This window comes from Aspergillus udagawae, assembly GCF_001078395.1.
Source record: "Aspergillus udagawae IFM 46973 DNA, scaffold_3, whole genome shotgun sequence".
Lineage (NCBI taxonomy): Eukaryota > Fungi > Ascomycota > Eurotiomycetes > Eurotiales > Aspergillaceae > Aspergillus > Aspergillus udagawae.
The window spans coordinates 2,552,508-2,570,322 of NW_025091266.1; the positions used below are offsets into that span (position 1 = coordinate 2,552,508).

General features: G+C 49.9%; 6 protein-coding genes across 6 annotated transcripts; 3 read left to right on the forward strand and 3 right to left on the reverse strand.

Moving 5' to 3' along the window:
- Nucleotides 1-26: 26 nt before the first annotated feature.
- Aud_004745 (copper transport protein) lies at nucleotides 27-4,485 on the reverse strand (the record flags this gene model as incomplete). The annotated part of the gene is made up of 6 exons (XM_043289682.1): nucleotides 27-2,604; nucleotides 2,683-2,887; nucleotides 2,939-3,029; nucleotides 3,163-4,134; nucleotides 4,192-4,345; nucleotides 4,397-4,485. The coding sequence occupies 6 exons, from the start codon at nucleotides 4,483-4,485 to the stop codon at nucleotides 27-29; spliced, it is 4,089 nt and encodes a 1,362-aa protein (XP_043145617.1).
- A 496-nt stretch (nucleotides 4,486-4,981) lies between these two features.
- On the forward strand, nucleotides 4,982-6,520 carry Aud_004746 (putative transcription factor Rap1; the record flags this gene model as incomplete). The annotated part of the gene is made up of 4 exons (XM_043289683.1): nucleotides 4,982-5,110; nucleotides 5,163-5,248; nucleotides 5,303-5,543; nucleotides 5,621-6,520. 4 exons carry the CDS (start codon nucleotides 4,982-4,984, stop codon nucleotides 6,518-6,520), a joined length of 1,356 nt encoding a protein of 451 aa, XP_043145618.1.
- Nucleotides 6,521-7,077: 557 nt separating this feature from the next.
- Nucleotides 7,078-7,984, reverse strand: Aud_004747 (chromo domain-containing protein; the record flags this gene model as incomplete). The annotated part of the gene is made up of 5 exons (XM_043289684.1): nucleotides 7,078-7,453; nucleotides 7,512-7,591; nucleotides 7,686-7,728; nucleotides 7,782-7,917; nucleotides 7,978-7,984. The coding sequence occupies 5 exons, from the start codon at nucleotides 7,982-7,984 to the stop codon at nucleotides 7,078-7,080; spliced, it is 642 nt and encodes a 213-aa protein (XP_043145619.1).
- A 437-nt stretch (nucleotides 7,985-8,421) lies between these two features.
- Nucleotides 8,422-10,693, forward strand: Aud_004748 (chaperonin-containing T-complex subunit CCT5; the record flags this gene model as incomplete). Its single annotated transcript, XM_043289685.1, has 10 exons — nucleotides 8,422-8,431; nucleotides 8,576-8,624; nucleotides 8,723-8,816; nucleotides 8,870-8,953; nucleotides 9,019-9,308; nucleotides 9,371-10,019; nucleotides 10,075-10,212; nucleotides 10,268-10,448; nucleotides 10,504-10,592; nucleotides 10,649-10,693. The coding sequence occupies 10 exons, from the start codon at nucleotides 8,422-8,424 to the stop codon at nucleotides 10,691-10,693; spliced, it is 1,629 nt and encodes a 542-aa protein (XP_043145620.1).
- Nucleotides 10,694-12,851: 2,158 nt separating this feature from the next.
- Nucleotides 12,852-14,521, forward strand: Aud_004749 (bZIP transcription factor; the record flags this gene model as incomplete). The annotated part of the gene is made up of 2 exons (XM_043289686.1): nucleotides 12,852-13,131; nucleotides 13,959-14,521. 2 exons carry the CDS (start codon nucleotides 12,852-12,854, stop codon nucleotides 14,519-14,521), a joined length of 843 nt encoding a protein of 280 aa, XP_043145621.1.
- A 1,098-nt stretch (nucleotides 14,522-15,619) lies between these two features.
- Aud_004750 (Eisosome component PIL1/LSP1 family protein) lies at nucleotides 15,620-16,828 on the reverse strand (the record flags this gene model as incomplete). Its single annotated transcript, XM_043289687.1, has 4 exons — nucleotides 15,620-16,221; nucleotides 16,275-16,458; nucleotides 16,513-16,646; nucleotides 16,711-16,828. 4 exons carry the CDS (start codon nucleotides 16,826-16,828, stop codon nucleotides 15,620-15,622), a joined length of 1,038 nt encoding a protein of 345 aa, XP_043145622.1.
- Nucleotides 16,829-17,815: the final 987 nt, after the last annotated feature.

Consider the following 17,815-nt stretch of genomic DNA (forward strand, 5'->3'; position numbering starts at 1 on the left):
CTTGTCTATCACTCATAACAATGTATCTATCTCGTGGCTACTTTCTCTGAAGGCTGACCATCCTTGGGTCGAATGGCCAACTTGCCGGTCTTATCAATCACGGCCTCAAAGCCACTTCTCTCCAACAGCCCATTCTCATCCCTGACCACCTCCCGAGCTTCGAGCGCTTCGACCAGCCTTTGGTTCTCCCGGTTTCCTTCTAGGAGGAACTTGAGACACATAACAGCGTGTTCCTTGATGTACGGGTTGTGAGCATCAAAGTTGGTACAAGACAAGATAGTCTCGACACCGCCGTATCGGCGTATCTGATCCTGGACCTCGGGACACTTCCAAACCAGAGACGACAGAACAAGCACGACGAGTTTCTTGAGATTCCTCCACTCAAATTCAGAAGGATCCTCGGTGATAGGGGGCGATTCGGCCCTGGACCCGGTGCTGCCAGCGCCGTTTTCCGCCGGGTCAGGGTCACCAGGGTCATATGGTCTCTCAACAGCCACAGGCCCTGCAGCTGCGCCTTGTTGGTGTGCTTCTTTGGAAGGGCTGTTGCGGCCAAGAGACAGCGAACTCAGTTGGCCCTTGGGTATGCTGGCTTCGAGTTCTCTGATCAGCGTCACCAGATCGTAAACGATCTCCCACTTGACAAGCAGGTTCTTCCAGTCGTTATTTTCTGTAAGTACAGCAAAGAACTCCAAAAATTGGTAGACTCCCTCGTAGACTCGTTCCATGTCCCACAAGTTTAGTGGGAAATCTTCTGGCAGGGCACGTCCGGCCCTGATCTGCCCTTGAAGGTAGATCAAGGCGCAGGTTTCGGGAATGATGTTCCCACGGAAAATAGTGAATATGTAGCGAACCGTGAGGATATCAACCCTAGAAGGAGGCGCCGGGTTCTTCGTGGCGGTCTGCTGGGTTGCGCCTGTAACCGAGGCAGGAGAGTACTTTGCTCTGAAGATGTGCGTCAAGATCTTGACCACAACTGCCTGAGCGGGAGAGATGATGTCTTTCGGCTGCCCGAAGTCAGAGTACGCGTGAGACATCAGCCCATTCTTCAGAACTGCATCCATAATCTGCACCATCATCTTGAAATATAGCTCATCATCAGGGAGGTCCCAGGCGGCGATGAAAATTAACAGCTCTCGCAAAAGATTTCGACCAGTTTCCTGGGTGAGAAGGATATGGCATCTGAGAGCTTGCATGTTTCTCGATCCTGTGCGCTCGCCACCCTTGAGTCCGAAGCTGTCCACAATACCGGCCTGAATGATCATAGGAAGAGCTTCAATTTCCGCGGGCCCTAGAACAAGAGGGATGTCGGTCAGCAGACCACGCTGCTGATCGCCAGGTCGACCTCGGTAGTCTTCATCATCCTCATCGTCTTCTTCTTCCTCCTCTTCCATGCTTCCGTCAGCAACGGCCTCCAAGCTGTGCGAATCGTCATCGCCAACTGTCCCTGCATCGCCAGCATCATAATCTTGGTCGCCATGATCAGCAATCTGTGAAGATTCCTGCAGTCGAGCCATCAACTCGTCCTTGGCTTCTTGCAAGGTCTCGGCCGCAGATTGAGCAGATCGGGGCATGCTCGTGTCCTCCTCCGTTATTGGTGCATCGCCTGCTGCCAGTGCGCCGTATTCGTTGAGATCGGGTAAGTCAGCCCAGCAAATGCGAGGAAAACCTGCGGTTTTGCTGCGATCTATCGTCAGGATTGCCTTTTTCCTCGGCGGCTCGTCTTCAGGGAGTGCAGGTGGAAGGTCTCTGGCTCTATCTTGGAGATCTGACCAGCCATCCACCTTCGCTCCAAGAATAGCAGTCAACGCGGCTCGGATCTCCTTCACTTGCTCTGGGTCCTTGCCCATTTCCTGGATGGCCGTCAGATCTCGCCCGAGAAGTTTCTCCATGTGGTCTTTGATGTTTGCAAGGAGTAGCATGGCTGCTTCTTCTTTGATTGTCGCGGGCTCCCGTGGGAAATTCGAAATGGTTTCCAGTAACAAATCTTCCGCGGTCTGATCGTAAAGTGCCCTTATCGGGGGGTTGACAACCCTCTCCCCAATTTTGACGATTGGTGCCACCCCCTCAGCCTGAGAGTTAGCCTGATCAAGCGGCTCTCTAGGTTGAATGATATTGGAATCGCCAGTCGAATGGTAACCAAACAGATCTAACCACAAGACCATCTTCCGCTGCTCATTATGCATGATAAAATTGTGCAGAAATTGAAGACATGTGATCAATAGTCGTTTATATAGGTTGACCACTTTCTGCCAGCGCTCCTCGTTTCTTGCATTTGTCTCGCCGTCAAACCCCCGCGCAGTGACTCTCACACAAGTATCCACCAGTGCCAAAATCCTTTGGTCAAAACCTTTCTCCGCCGCAATATTCTGCGCTTTCTTCGTTGTGGCGAGAAGGTTACGAGCTATAGTGCACAGGTCGTTCAAGCGCTCGATGTCTTTGACGAGGGAGAAGTAGTTGTATGCAATGAGATTTGAGGAGGAGTGTTCATAGTTCGCGGACGGAGGGCTCTTCCATGCAAATGATTGTGATTCCAGAACCGGGATCGCCTTCGTCAGTACATCCGTGAAGCCTTGCCAAATGTCGGGCGATAGGCCCAAATTGTGTCTGTTGTAAGTGAAGCAGTCAGACAGATGTCTCGCAGTCCCAGGTTGCCAAAAAAAAAAAAAAAAAAAAAAATCATACCTGACGTCGCTCTCCTGGTGTGTTTTGTAAAGTATCTGTTTCCCAGCAGAAAGCATGTGCTCCAAGCGTTTATCGTCGATCATCCCACGAGTCTCATAGTGGCTCAAAGTTCCCGTCAGGATGACCTTCAACATGAGCTCAGCTGGGGTGCATTTTGGTTTAGTTTCTGACGCTGGTCGGTCTGCCATCTTGACGGTGTTACCCGCTAGTTATCACGCGAGACGGCACCGACGTGAGATTATTGCTAGAAATATACCAAATCGATTAGAGGTGTTGATTGCGACGATAATGGGAGAGAAGAAATAGTGACAGGCAATTTTTCCGGTTCCGCCGATCAAGTGTCCCGCCTACCCTTTTCGGTAAGCCCACATGAGAGCGTATTTCTATACAAGAATGGGCTGGTAGCGTTATAACGATCATATAATGAAATGTACGAGATTGAGAGTGATAATGGAATAGAAATTATACACAGCGTCTTACAGGCATATTGAAAACCTCCCGTAGATTGTGCCAAAACCCCAAATCATAGATATTGTCAATCTCCCGCATACTGTTCACTTCAACCCATCTTGTGTCAACTGGCGCCTGTGAATCACCCTTATGAAAAATCTCATTTGAGCGTGAGCAGAGTTGAAAGCCCTCCTTGGGGGGCTCACCGTCCGTGACTACTAGGATCTGGTCACTGCTCACTGGCCAGGCTCTTTGAGCAGGAGTGTCGTCATCGGAGTGGAATGGGGTCCCATAAATCTCGCTTCTGGTGGACTTAAACACCAAGCCATCTGCAACATCCTCTTTCCAGTCTGACCATTTTGCGCTTTCATTTGTGGTCATGCCAGCCCAGATGAGGTAGATGTGATAGAGCAGAAAGGCCAGAGCCAATGGCGATGTCATGGCTGCTAGCATGGCGATTGCACCAACACGAATATCAGAAGCAATAGCTATCGCCCAGACATTGAGCCAGGTCGTCCAGTCTTGTGATCTCGATCGTAACGGTGAGCTCGACGGTATGAGTCCCTCTAGCGTTTGCGACAAAAGAGAGAAGCCAAGGCATGACCCATATGCCAACATCACAGACAGGGAAAGTAACAAAGATAAGAAGTAATGGTAGTTGTTCCGACCCACGCAGTTGGTCAGCCAAACACAGTGATGATCGTGCCGCGAAACACAAGCTTTGCAGAAACTGCAGTGCTTACTTCGCGCCGGCTTCAGGAAGTTACACGTACGGCAACGATGACCTGGATGAAAAATAACTCGGTCATATGGATACCGTGCCATCTCATCCTCATGGTTTTCGTGAGTGATGTACGACTTGGTGACAACGCTAGCGTACAGAAAGATGTACGGAAGAACCGTGAGGGCTGGAATGCAGAGCCGATGAAACATTGAGATTCTAGGCCATGCGCTCGGAATAAACATGCATTCTCCTGCGATAAGGAGTGAAAGGAAGAAGATCTGCGATGCGGGTTAATCGACGATAAGAAAGGGTGTCTGCAACAGCTCAATACCTACAAGTACGAGCGGATGGTTTTCGTGCAATATATAAGTACCGGACCGGTTCCAGCAGTACGACAGTCTGCTGCCCAATAGATGAGAGTCCAAAAATAATAGCACATTAGGAATGTGTATACAGATGATCCTATGGAGTAATCCAACGGGGGTTTTCCTACCGACACTGCTCGTCAGTGGTGGCAAGTCCAAATGATTTTTCTCTCACCTAAGAGCAGGAAGCCTTCCGAACAGGGCCACAAAAGTAAACGCAGAGACTCCAAGTATGGCGATAGCCACCGTCCTCAGAACCCCCATGGTGACCTAGATCGTCAGAGGATCTTGTAGAGATCTCCTGCGTTGTCAGTCTAGCAGCATGCCCGACGGAACCGCCTGCAGCTTGGATGACTATTGAATATATAGTCTATAATGCCGTTTCACTTAGGTTTTAGAAGACCTGGCGGTCGACTCTTCTCTGCCTGCAAAAAGCACTTTAATGACTTCGCCAAGTCATTGTTACCACCTAACGCACGTGACTTCCACTACCCGAAGATGAATGAAGAAGTGTTTTGATGATCGTGGTGCTGCCGTGAATGATACAATCTGATGGAAGTCTGCCTTTGATTTCTTCTTCGAACCATACCCTCAAAGTCGAGGTACATGGAGGCAGTATCCTTACAACACTGAGAATTATACTTTCGACGCGCGAACACGTGATTACGTGTTGTCTAAGTTAGCCCGCGACGGCACTGAGAGAGGGAGACGGAAGAAATCCATTTATCTATCTTTCGAAGGCAGATGGACTACATTAACTATGACAGAAGGTAATATGGAGGACGACGATGGCGGCGGTAACAGTAGTGGGAGCCTTCTCTTTGACGGGAAACAGTTCTGGTTGTCTCACAACATTCCTCAAAGGAGCAGATTCAAGGAGTTGATAGAGGTATGTTTCTGTGTGCTTGTGCTCTTCTACTCTTAAGCTGATGTTACTCTAGAGCAATGGTGGTATTGTAAGGCTTCGAGAGAAAGATGCAGATATCAAACTGGTGGATCATACAAGGAAAAATCTCCCAACTGACACGTATGTTTTACGATTTGTCCGTTGTTTCTTATGAAAGTAAGCTGAAAACTTCAGATACTCTTTCGGATTTGTGGAAGACTCTGTACGAAGAGGAGAGCTGGCAGACCTGGAAGCTTACAGAGCTGGACCTTCCGCGCCCCGGCCTGTGGGCGCAACACATATCTCAACTAGAGCTCACAAAGTCGCATATTCACTACAAGATGACCAGCTGCTATGGGATTGGGTGCAACCGTATGAGAAAGACCCAAGGGCCCCAATCAGCGGTAACCTGATTTACAAACAATTAGCGGAGAAGGTAGGCCCATGCCTCTCTCGGCTTGTCCACCGCGAATTTCACCGCGTTGTTTACTTATGATTTCTTGCCACTCTCAGCATCCACGACATACTTGGCAATCGTACCGTGATCGATATTTAAAGAGACTACGTGGTAAATCACGTCCAGGGGGCGCGCCAGAGCCCACAGGTCAGGCTCCCAATCCGCCGGAGAGCACTATGAGACAGTCCCAGGTCCCTGGCACTACGTCGGCAGAGTCGAATGAGAGACGTTCTGAGAATGCTCCTGAGACTACAGAAAGGGTAGAAGCCAGAAAAAGAAAAAGAAGCCCTGAGGTCGGCGAGCCAGACCGGATTGAAGGGCAGGGAACACATGCTCGACCGAAGAAAAGGCCAACACCAGCAACTCTACCTGAGAAGAGCATCTCTACTGCTCATCATAGAGTACTTGAGGAGCATCCCACTCATAGCGAGCCAATCGTAACTACAGTTTCGAAGCGTACAGATCAACAAAGGAATGAAGAACCGAAAGCAAAGGATACGGGAGGTGCCACCACAGTACACTCTCACAAAACCCAGCTGCCAAGCGACAATCCGGATAGTATCCCTGACAATTTCCTGTTAGAACTGCCGTTCTTTCCCTCAAGTCCGGAGCCTCAGGGAGAACCCTCTCAAGAGGAAGACATCGACACATGGATCGAGGACCGTCTGCGAACAGGCAAGGCAGATAACGAGGAACAAGTCATTGAGGCTCTACAGTGTACCAGCATGGACCCAAGCTTAGCCGACAAGGTTCTGGAATACCTTGCGGCAGGTAAAGGCATTCCCGAGGACATGCCTGGCGTTTGGACACCTGAAGATGATGAATGTGTGGAAGTGGGCAACAGCCGCGCTGTTGAACGAGTCTTGAAGAAGCATGGATCAGAAGCCTTTGAAGCGCGGTGGAATTACCTTAGCATGGCCAGGGCCGCGGGCCTTTCTGGAGGCATGGGCGATTGATAGTCACCTGTGTGAGATGTTTTCAACCGGCAAGCGGGATGTACGATAGGAAAGGCTGCAATTGTGCAGGCGAGAGATGATAACATTGTCGCATGAATTACGAACTAACTTGACCAATAATGGACGAACAAGGCGGCATGAGTGGGAGACTTGTAGGCCCCGCTCTTCCACTATGGTTTCCTGGCTTTGTCCTTTTTAAAGTGAGAGTATTGCTGAATTGCGCGACCGCGTCCAAGGGGAATATATCTTACAAATCAAAAGCCATAGCTGAAGGCCAGTAACTCCGGTAAGCAACCCGCGATGCACGGTGATCGTTTTACAATATGCATCAAAATAAACCTTCTCAATGAAACACCGTTGAACCCTGAAACGAGAAAAAAGCAAACCCAGGCGTCGCTTGTAAATCATGAAGCCGAAATTTAAGCGTCTTTGAAGACCCTAAAGCAAAGTCAGAAGCTGATACCTATAGGAAGTTAAGGAGAAATGACGCACAGATGTTGCTCGTAGAACTTCAGCATCTGCCGTATAGTTAGCGTGCGCTCAAGGATTATCAGCCATCAAGCAGAACTTGCCTGTCTTGGGCATTTTTCGTAGCATGTTTCAATGGAGACCTTGGCTGTTTTGCCATTGGTCCATTTCAGAAATGCAATCAACGAGTTCGTCTTGGGGTCGCGAATGATGGTATCCACTTTCTCGACATCTTTCTCCCAGCTCTTTGATCGAGGCACCCAATCGGGTACATCGCTTGCCTCTGGCGTCTCTGTGCTAGTATTTGCAGTGACCTTAGACTGTCTGCGTCGCTTAGGCTCTGCTGGTGTTTCAGACTCCGCCTTAACGCTTCCCATTGACTTTCGCTTTCGCGCAGCAACTGGTTTCTCCGGCCGACCACCTTGAGCTCTGAAGTATTCATCTAGGATCTCCTTTGCGCCCTCCCTGGAGGGTTGTGAGCACCAGATTCGAGCTTCGGAAGAAGTGGCGAGGAATATCTTACAAGAGATTCTCTTCTGGCTCCAATGTCTGATCTGCCGGGTCGTCGTATCCATGCCACTTCACTTGAAGCATAAGTTTGCCCTACCTGCTGGTCAGCGCCGAGTCGCCAATTGCGCTGATTGAGAGCGCAAGGAAGTAGTGGACGGGGGAGGGATTGCGATGGTCAATTACATACGTTCTTTGCGAACTCATGACCCATGATCTTCTCAACGGTGTATCTGTCACATATGAGCATCGCGCGCCAGCTCGGCAAGTCGGTCGTTGCACTCACAGCCCCTCTTCCTCATTCTCGTCATCATCCTCCTCTTCCTCCTCGGCGTCGCTTGCGACATCCTTGTCACGTTCAACGTTATTGTACGGGATAGATCCGCCGGTGGACTCGTCGTCCGAAAGATCCTCAACGGGGGCTACAGGCAAAGTCAGCTGGACATGACGGGTTCCGGCGCACAAGTCGACCCATCACTCACGAGGCATTGTCCTAGAAGGAGTGACTAGGTTGAAAAGTTTGGAAAACGTTTTGGCGACGGTGGGCAACCTTGACCCCAAGGATAGGATTGATAGCGACAATAACGGGATGCGACCAGATATATCTTAATGGAGCTGACTTGGGGTATCGAGATGCCCTTCTGGGCTCTCTGCGAAATGACGAGTCGCGCAGAAAGGCGCGTGGTGGACTAAACACGCTATACCGTATATGGAAAGCAGCTCACTAGCCCGACTGGGACATCTCCAGAAATTCTAAAAGTGCCCTCAATATCAGTGAACCCGGTTGTGTCCAGATCGTTGAACCTCCCCCCACCTCGTCGTTGCTTGTTCCAGTGACATCTTTTGAAAATTATCTCACCTTGGTCTCAGGGTGCTTTTGTTGAAACCATAAGCTGCAAAATCCTGCCGGCTGGCAGACCGTCAAAATGGCGATGCGTATGTTCCTGATACCCCTCACCGAGAATCGCTCCATGTACTGACTCTGGCTGCCTTGATCTAGAACTTGATTTGTCTCAAGGTTGATTTCACCTCTGCGTCTGGCTCCCTTAAGCTCCGGGTCGTGACTAACAACTACAATAGCTTCCGTTATGAAAGATGAACAGGGTCGGCCGTTCATCGTTGTCCGAGAGTATGTTGCGGGAGACCCATACCCTGGCTTGTCTTGACTTTTGCCGAATATGAATTCTTGCTGCGTCCAAATACTGATACAAAACCCACTCGCATTAGTCAGGGAAAGAAGAAGAGGCAGCACGGCACCGAGGCCGTGAAATCACACATTGTCGCTGCCAAGACCGTCGCCAACATCGTGAAGACTTCGTTGGTATGGTCCGGAGGTTTCGAAAAAATTGGAACGGCATCTAAGAATGACTATAGGGACCCCGCGGACTTGACAAGATTCTGATCTCCCCGGACGGTGATATCACCGTTACCAACGATGGCGCAACTATCCTCTCCCAGGTCCGTTCTTCAACCACCTCGGCGATCATCGACTCGGCGTGTCACTGACTTGCAACTGTCCATAGATGGAAATCACAAACAACGTTGCCAAGCTCTTGGTCGAGCTCTCAAAGTCTCAGGATGAGGAGATCGGTGACGGTACAACCGGTGTCGTTGTCCTGGCGGCGGCTATGCTCGAGCAGGCGGCCGAGCTGATTGACAAGGGAATCCACCCCATTCGTATTGCAGACGGATATGATCAGGCTTGTGAGATTGCCGTCGCTCAGCTCGACGAGATCAGCGACGAGATCCCTTTCACCAAAGACGAAACCGAGAATCTACTCAAGGTTGCGAAGACCAGTCTTGGTAGCAAAATGTGCGAACTTATTGACGCCACGTCTTTACATTTGGGATGATTGATAACTGACTCTGCTCTAGTGTCTCGAAATCTCACGACCAATTCGCCAAGATCGCCGTCGATGCGGTGCTCTCAGTTGCGGACCTCGAGCGTAAGGACGTCGATTTCGAACTGATCAAGGTAGACGGAAAGGTTGGCGGTTCTCTGGAGGACTCGCTCCTCGTCAAAGGTGTTATTGTGGATAAGGATTTCTCTCACCCCCAGATGCCGGACGAGGTTACAGATGCCAAGCTGGCGATCTTGACCTGCCCGTTCGAGCCTCCCAAGCCGAAGACGAAGCACAAGCTCGACATCACATCCGTCGAAGAGTTCAAGAAGCTTCAAGACTACGAACGCGAGAAGTTCACAGAGATGATCCAGCACTTGAAAGACTCGGGCGCCAACCTGGTAATCTGTCAGTGGGGTTTCGACGACGAGGCAAACCACCTTCTACTCCAGAACAAGCTTCCTGCCGTCCGGTGGGTCGGTGGCCCCGAAATTGAACTCATTGCCATCGCTACGAATGGACGGATTGTCCCTCGTTTTGAGGACCTGAGCCCGGAGAAACTGGGAACTGCAGGTCGCGTGCGGGAGATGACATTCGGTACCACCCGGGAAAAGATGCTTGTCATTGAAGAGTGTGCCAACAGCCGTGCCGTTACAATTTTCGTACGAGGCAGCAACAAGATGGTTCGTCGGACTTGTGCAGTGCGAAAGACAGAGACATGACTGACCCGTCTCGCAGATCATTGATGAAGCCAAGCGCTCGATACACGATGCTCTCTGTGTTGTCCGAAACCTTGTCAGAGATAACCGGGTCGTATATGGTGGTGGTGCTGCCGAAATTGCTTGCTCCCTCGCCGTGGAGGAAGCTGCTGTGAAGGTAGGCAGTCTTGGAATCCATGTTCCAATACAGCAACTGACTCATGGAATTTCAGAGCCCCGGCATTGAGCAATACGCTATGCGAGCATTTGCCGATGCGTTGGATGCAGTGCCCTTGGCGTTGGCCGAGAATTCGGGTCTGAGCCCAATCGAGACACTTGCGGCGATAAAATCGCGCCAGGTGAGGGAGAAGAACTCCCGGTTGGGTGTCGACTGCATGTTGACCGGCAACAATGGTATGGTTTGATGTTTTGATTGGCACAAAGGTCTATGCTTACATTTGCACAACAGATATGAAAGAGCACTTTGTCATTGATCCTCTGATCGGCAAGCGCCAGCAACTTTTGCTCGCTACTCAGCTCTGCCGCATGGTTCTTAAGGTACGAATTCCAACCCATGTGTAACTGCCGCATGTGCTCAGACTGACTGAAAACAGATCAACAACGTCATCATTGCCGGTGATGACAGCCAGGACTTTTAGATTTCTTGATATCAACTAGCATAATTGTCCCGGCTGGTTGTGCTGGGGAGGTAATGTACCTATGTGATTCTATGTCTAGTGTAGAACATGGCGGATGCATAGAGAAAAATGTCCAAACGAACGAAACTGATGACACTTATACCGAGCAATTTGTACTGTGGTATGCAGATGTCGATCGCATCCTGTGCCTTCATTATTGTTATAGCCATTGACCAGAGGCCAAGCGCAGCATAAATTTATCGGCCTTGCAGCCAAGACGGGCTGTTGTCACTCGAGATTGCTTGTAACGGTTTATCTACCAAGTATGTAGCGAGATCTTCTCTCTATCTGAAGAGCCACTCTTGTCCCATGTGGGGGTGACAATTATAGACTGCTCCTATAGCTCTATACAGGACATGTCACATCGATCCAGAATACGTGCCTAGAGACAGCATATCATTCAATGGTCAGAGTAGTGAAACCGCCAACTGGCAATCAAGTCCATGGATCCGACAAGCTTCGCAAATTGAAGCTTCGGAGTTAAAGAGTTCGGAACACAGCGAGGGGCTTTTGTCAAAGATGCGGTCTAGAGAGGAAGGGTAGTCTGAACTGACTGGCTTGGAGGGAACAAGGGTACGTATATTTCGCAGGATCGTGGCTGACTGGTTCCTTCTTAGATATCTCCCAGTCCCGTTCTGGAGGATAAGCCCGGGCAAAGATGAAGAGCAGGAAATAATAATAGTAGGGACAAAGTCAATGATAGGTTTCAGGAGAGACAAGCCTCCACGTTCTCAAGGCAGTCTGACAATATTAGACAGCAGCTGGCAAGACCTAACTCCATCCTCCTCCATTCCTCCACATTTTACCTTATAGTCTTTGAATTTTTCAATTTCAACTTGACAGCCTTTCTGACCACGTCATTGGGCAACGCGTTTCTCTGGATGATTATCTCCTTTTCTGTCCCGCTGGAAGATGGGATGGTCTTTCAGGTGGAGATCAACTGAATCTCAGACCCATCCGAACAGTAATTGAAAATAATAATAATAAATAATAATAATAATAATAATGGAGCACCAGACAAAGGTACCTTCATTATTTCAAGTCCCGATTGCTGGCATTTCCGGTTGGTCTCCTGAATCTTCGCTTATTGGACGACAGCTGGAGAGCTCCAACTCCAAACTCCGTCGGCTCTAAGATAGGTAGCTACTTAGGCACAATCGGTTACACATGGAACTGGAAGAATCACCTCACTTCTGATCTATATACGTACTCGACATCCCATCCTGTTATTCTGCTCCAACGTCTATCTTTAAGATTCATCCGTCATCATATTCCTGGTTCATTCATTCCCTTCTGATCCTATTTTCCAGTCAAATCATCTCGCCAGCGCGACTTTTCTGATTTCCGAGGTATCTCTCCACGGACGAATCAGCGTTGCCGATCACGACATTTCTCCATTCTATCAGATCATCGGCTAGCCCCAAGCAGGCTGAGACGATCCCCAAGTAACGACATCTCGCTTTATTAAGATGGGCTATTGTGGATGATTACTCAGGTTATCGACTTAGTTACCTCTGTAGGGACCGGCAGGCTTGGGGATAGACAGACAGCTCCAGCACAATCCAACGAAAAACTACCTTCGGCATCATCCGGTATCTTACCTTAGTTACTCTCCTCATTCCCATCCCAGTCGCATCATTGTCATCATCATCATCATCATCATCCAGCCTTCTTTTCTTCCCGTTACTCAACCCATTTACCGTTGTGTGTACGTGGCTGCATCTCCCGCGTTATGCGAACGCAATGATCAAGTGGGAAGCATTATTTTTATCCTTACAAAAAGCCGTGTGATTGCCGCATACCTAGATCCTTAACTCACCACCGATCGTCCAATCTTCGACCTCGATCATTCGTGGGCTCCTTTGTCAAAATATCCTCCCTCATCTTCTGAGCTTTCCCCTCTTCAGCTGATCTCTGGGGAGGCGCATGACATTCTTCTGGGTAGACTATATCTGTCATAATCTAATCTGCTCCCTTGTTCTTTGCTTCACTCAATTTGGCAAGAATTGGAGGTTTTAATAAAAACGAAAAAAGAATTTCCGAAGGAGCAAAAAGAAAAGAAAAGAACATCCAAGAAAAAAAAAAAAGGCCCAGGGTTAAGAACAAAAGTATCCCCACGATGTCTGATGAGCAGCGTCAGCAAACTCTTGCTCGTCAAGTGGCTGCTTCGAACTACGAGAGACTGGAGAACTTCAACTTCTTGCTCTCTCGACACGATCCAGCTGCGGCGAAGTCTCGACAATATTCCTTTGATGCTGATTCCGCAGCCCTGGCGTCGCTCCAGAACTTGAACATGGAGTACGATCAGACTGAAGGAATGGGAGGAATCTCCGTGAGTTCATACGATAGCATTGAGGACGAACGCAGTCCCATCGATGTGAGAGGTTACCCGTATCGTGGTGAGTCCTGAGCTTTTTGTATCTGTTTTGTACCTACCCAACTCCTATCTATCTTCCGCAGCCCTTGTCTCGGCAGATGAGCCTGAGAGTTGCATCGGTTGCGCCATCGTCTTGTCTTTTGGTTCGTTTCCCTATGTGATTTGCTGGTCATGCGGGTTTGCACAGGGCTACTGCTCAACCTTGCTTCGTGCCATTGATTGTTTTCCCGGGGGAAAAAGAAAGCTTCGTACCCTGACTGGTGTCTCTGGCCTTCCCCCCTTGTCTGCTCCTTCATTAATTTGACTCTGTCTTGTGCTTGCTCAACCGGGCTGGAGGGATAGTGTGCGTGTGCCGCTTGGGCGCGCCTCATGGGGAAGTGCCCATGTTGAATGCACGCTACAAAACCGGGGCCGCAGACCTGATGGCCAGTTGAACCTCATATTGGCAGCGGTCTATTCCTATCTTTTCTTTTTTCCTCTTCGTGTGTTGTCCAACTTGTTTCCATGTTCTTTGTCCCTGTCGACCCCAATTGTATTGCCCACTGTTTCTCTCTCGAGGGCCGCTGGGCCGCATCCTACTCGACGATGATCACGCAATCCGTTGCACCAATGACACCGTCTGCACCCCAATCCCTAATGGACGCTTATCCGCGCTTTACTGTCTTCTTCCCTCATCGTCACCACGTCGATCTCAGGGTTCTGATGCCTTAACGTCGATGCCTTCCCTTCTGATATTGCTTCCCACCGTCATGTCCGGTTTCTCCTCTCATCGTGATCAACCCTCACGCAGTTAAGCTTCTCTGCTATTTGGTCTGGTCAAGCTTTTGTACTCATACTGCATACAACCAGGGGACAAATCCATCAACTACTCGCTGCCAGACCAGATGCTGTCGTATCCAGCTCATCCGATCTATCCGCCCATCTATAGTGGCGATGAACTCGGCCACCCCCCAGGGGCCATTACGCCGTCGAGTGTCTCCTCGTCGATTTCACCACCCAACGGGCAGCTCGGCAACATCAAGTACAGCACACCCGTCGCCGGCGAATCCATCGCATCCGCATTAGGTCAAGAAGAGGAACTGCGCCGCGCCGCCGAAGAGGATCGCCGACGTCGAAACACCGCTGCCAGCGCCCGATTCCGCATGAAGAAAAAGCAGCGCGAGCAGACCCTCGAACGGACCGTCCGGGAGACGACCGAGAAGAATGCCTCGCTCGAGGCCCGCGTAGCGCAGCTGGAGATGGAGAACCGATGGCTGAAGAACCTCCTGACCGAGAAACACGAGTCCTCGGCTGGCCGCATGCCTCCGCCACCGACAGATAGCACGGCCCTGAATGGCAAGAGTAACGGGCTGACTGGAAGCGGGCAGAAACATATCCAGCCAAAAAAGAAGGGCGTGGGAACTGATAATTAAGCGCCAAAGAAAAAGAGTCCTCTCCTTCCTCATCACGCAATCACCTCTTTTTTTCGGATGAAATCATTCAGGGAATTTTTTTTTCATTTTATTGCATCTTTCCACCTCTTGATCGGTTCTTTGCATTTCCTGTCTTCTGATTGCTCCTCTCTGTCCAACCACAGGGACGGTGTCACATGACGATGTAACGACCTTCTATATCTCGCTCTCTCTCTGTCTCTCATATCTCTCGTCATCTTGTGTGTCTCATTGGTTTATTTCCTTTTACTTTCCAATCTGCGATCCAACTTATTGTCGGTGTTATGGGTTTTCGGGAGGATCAGGCTGTAGGGAGAGAGCGGGCCTATAACTCTCAGTCTCGTATCCGCCATCTCTGCCACATATTCAACGGAGTTAAATGTGCACATTTCGTAAATTGATCACTACGTACAAGGGTGGACGTACTTGCAGCTGACTGAAACTGAAATCATAAGCATGTATTGGCCCAGTCAGCTACCGAGGTACATATATAACCACTTGATTACTCTCGATATCATTCCTAAAGTTAAAGAACAATCCTTATCTCAGAAAGCAATCAAAGGCAGGAATAATTAGTGTAATATTACATTGTAAATTAGAACCTGAATCAACGGCCAGACTATACCACATATATTCGCATCAGACTTATAAATGCTGGTGCCCTTTACCAGCCGACCTTGACAATTGCTTGTGAAGTTGTATTAGAACCCAACCATGACATCATGATCGAGTCGGGGTCGAAAGCGCAGCATCTGAACACCAACAAGTGATGGGATCAAGAATGAGCGCCTTCCAGAGTTAAGTATTAAGGAGTAACAGGTAACCTCGTAGGTAGTAGATAAAACAGACGAAACAAGGTATTAGAAAACGAGGACAGAATCCCAGAGAGACAAACGTCACCAAGCGAGCTGCGAACTGGAGTATATGGGGGAAAAGAAAAAAAAAAAAAATTCAAGGACGAAAGCAAGGGGATTATACTACAGAGACCCAAGAGCAGAGGTGATAGACAACCTGGTTTGGTTTCGCCATTACAAGCGCCGTTGGCTTCTGCTTTTCTTTTCGATACACTTCTCCGCCTCTCTAGGCAGCAGCGACCGCATCTCTCGTCTCTTCTCGGCCCCGGGTCTCGACGTCCACGGTGCTGGAGACTTCCTCGCCGTCTTCTCCATAGCTTGGGTGCTGGCCGGCGGGGACCCATGAGTCCCGATCACCTCTCATGGGCTGGTCCTGCTCGGACAGGTCGTGACCCTCGCGGGTCTTCTCACGGGTTCGCTGAGACAGTGAGCGGGACCGCGTCGACAGGCTGGGCTTAACGGCCGCCTTGGACTGGACCCAGTTGGTGAGGGCCTCTTCGCAGTCCTGGATGATGGCTTTGCTGGCCTCGTAGCCGTCGTAACCCTGGCGAGTCTCGCCCGGAGTTACGGGGGTGTCATCGACGAGGTCCAGGAGGTGCTTGCCGTATCCGGCGATGATAGCGACCTTCTCGCAGTGTTCGCGAAGCGCATCGAACTGGTACTGGAAGGCTGCCTTGAGCTTCTCCCGGGTGATGTTGGAGAGCTGCGCCTCAGCCACCAGGGATTCGGCCTCCGCGCGAACCAGCTCCTGCTCGAGGACCACGATGCGAGGAGAGCTAGGGTCCTTGTACTTGAGCTTGGCAATCTCATCGGTGATCTTCTGCTTGCCTGTTGAAATGTTAATACGGGATTCTTTTGAAATGCAAAAAGGACCAACTTACGGTCCCGGCTAGGCTGAACGGAAGCCTCAATGTTCCGAATGCTCTTGATGGTGACACGGTACTGATCGTAACGATCGACAAAAAGATCTTCGAGCTCTCCGATCTCGTAGAGCAGGACACCAAGCTTGTCTGTCACATCAGAGACATCTTCATCGCAGTTTTCACCCCAGATGGAGAGTTGTTGCTAGGACACCCGAGTCAGCATTTGAAAAGACATGTGCGTAGGCCGACGACATACAGCAGCTTCCATACGCTCTCTAGCGACCATTTCCATGCTACGCATGACGTTCTTCTCCATCTTGACGAGCTGAGACAGCTTCCTAGCGAGATCAGGTCCAAAGGCACCGGCGGCATTCTTGCGGAAGGCATGGCCTGTTACAACAAATGTTAGTAAAACTATTACCTCCAAGAAATCTGACTGCATGGATCAACCCACCCAGTCCACCTTTCCCGAGCCATCTGTTGGTCTTGGTAGACGACAATGGCGGAGGAGGGTTCTCAATCTGCGACGCCGTGGGAACGCGCGTCTGGCGCATAGAGTACGTGCGATGCATGGTGGATGATACTTATTGACAGCGAGAGACTGAAGAGGTAGAAGGAGTCGAACAAAATGAGGATATACAGCGAGGAAGGGTAATGAGGTAGAGGTGAGTTCAAAACGGTGCGGTGCGGTTCACTTCAAAAGATTTTCTTTTGCGCACGAATGACGTGTTCTAAAGGCACAGCGGGATGCCACGGAAAGGAAGACAAGTTCAATGGAAAGGGGGACGACAACCGGATCGAGAAGAGCGTATGTGACGGAAGTGTAGCGAGTTAAGTTTAGGAGGGAGAGGGAGAGGCAGTAATTGACGGATGATTCTTGGATTAAGTTGTGGGGACCGAAATGTCTCGTCTTCCTAATCCTCCTGTCTCCAGCGAGATGGATCCCTCCTGTTCGATAAAGTAAATCGAGATTTAATGAAGGGAGGCGATGAGCAGCTCGAATGCTGCAGGAGGAGCTTAGAAGCTTTCTCCGTGAGGGACGAGAAGTGACGTCGCGATCGAGGGTCGCTAAACCCGATTCGGCGCTTGTATGGGAACTGTCCCAAGTAACCTATGAAGCTAGTTACCACTCGATCCAAAGGTGAAGGGATCAGAATGACGAGCTTAGTGGATAGATTTTTCGCTAGCCGAATTGACGAATCAGCAGTTTAGGGGCACTGTAACTACATACATCTATGCCACAATGAGTAGATACATTTGGACACGGTCGCTCACGCGGCCATACCTTGTGAAGTGTGCCTTGGTCAGCGATAGCCGACGGCAAAGAATCAGCGACGTCATCGATAAGAGAGGTCCGCGATTTGCTGATGTCATCGACCAGGGCAAAAATATGGGCAATCGGCAGTACAGACGGGGTTGACAACACAACCGAGTCATGACTACCTCCGGTAGTCTGATGATGATGATGATAGTATTGTTCCTCATAATTTCATCTGGTTCAGGGACATTTTGTAGAAGGAGCTCATGCATGTCTTAAGCAGTAAAGGATAACTGCGGAA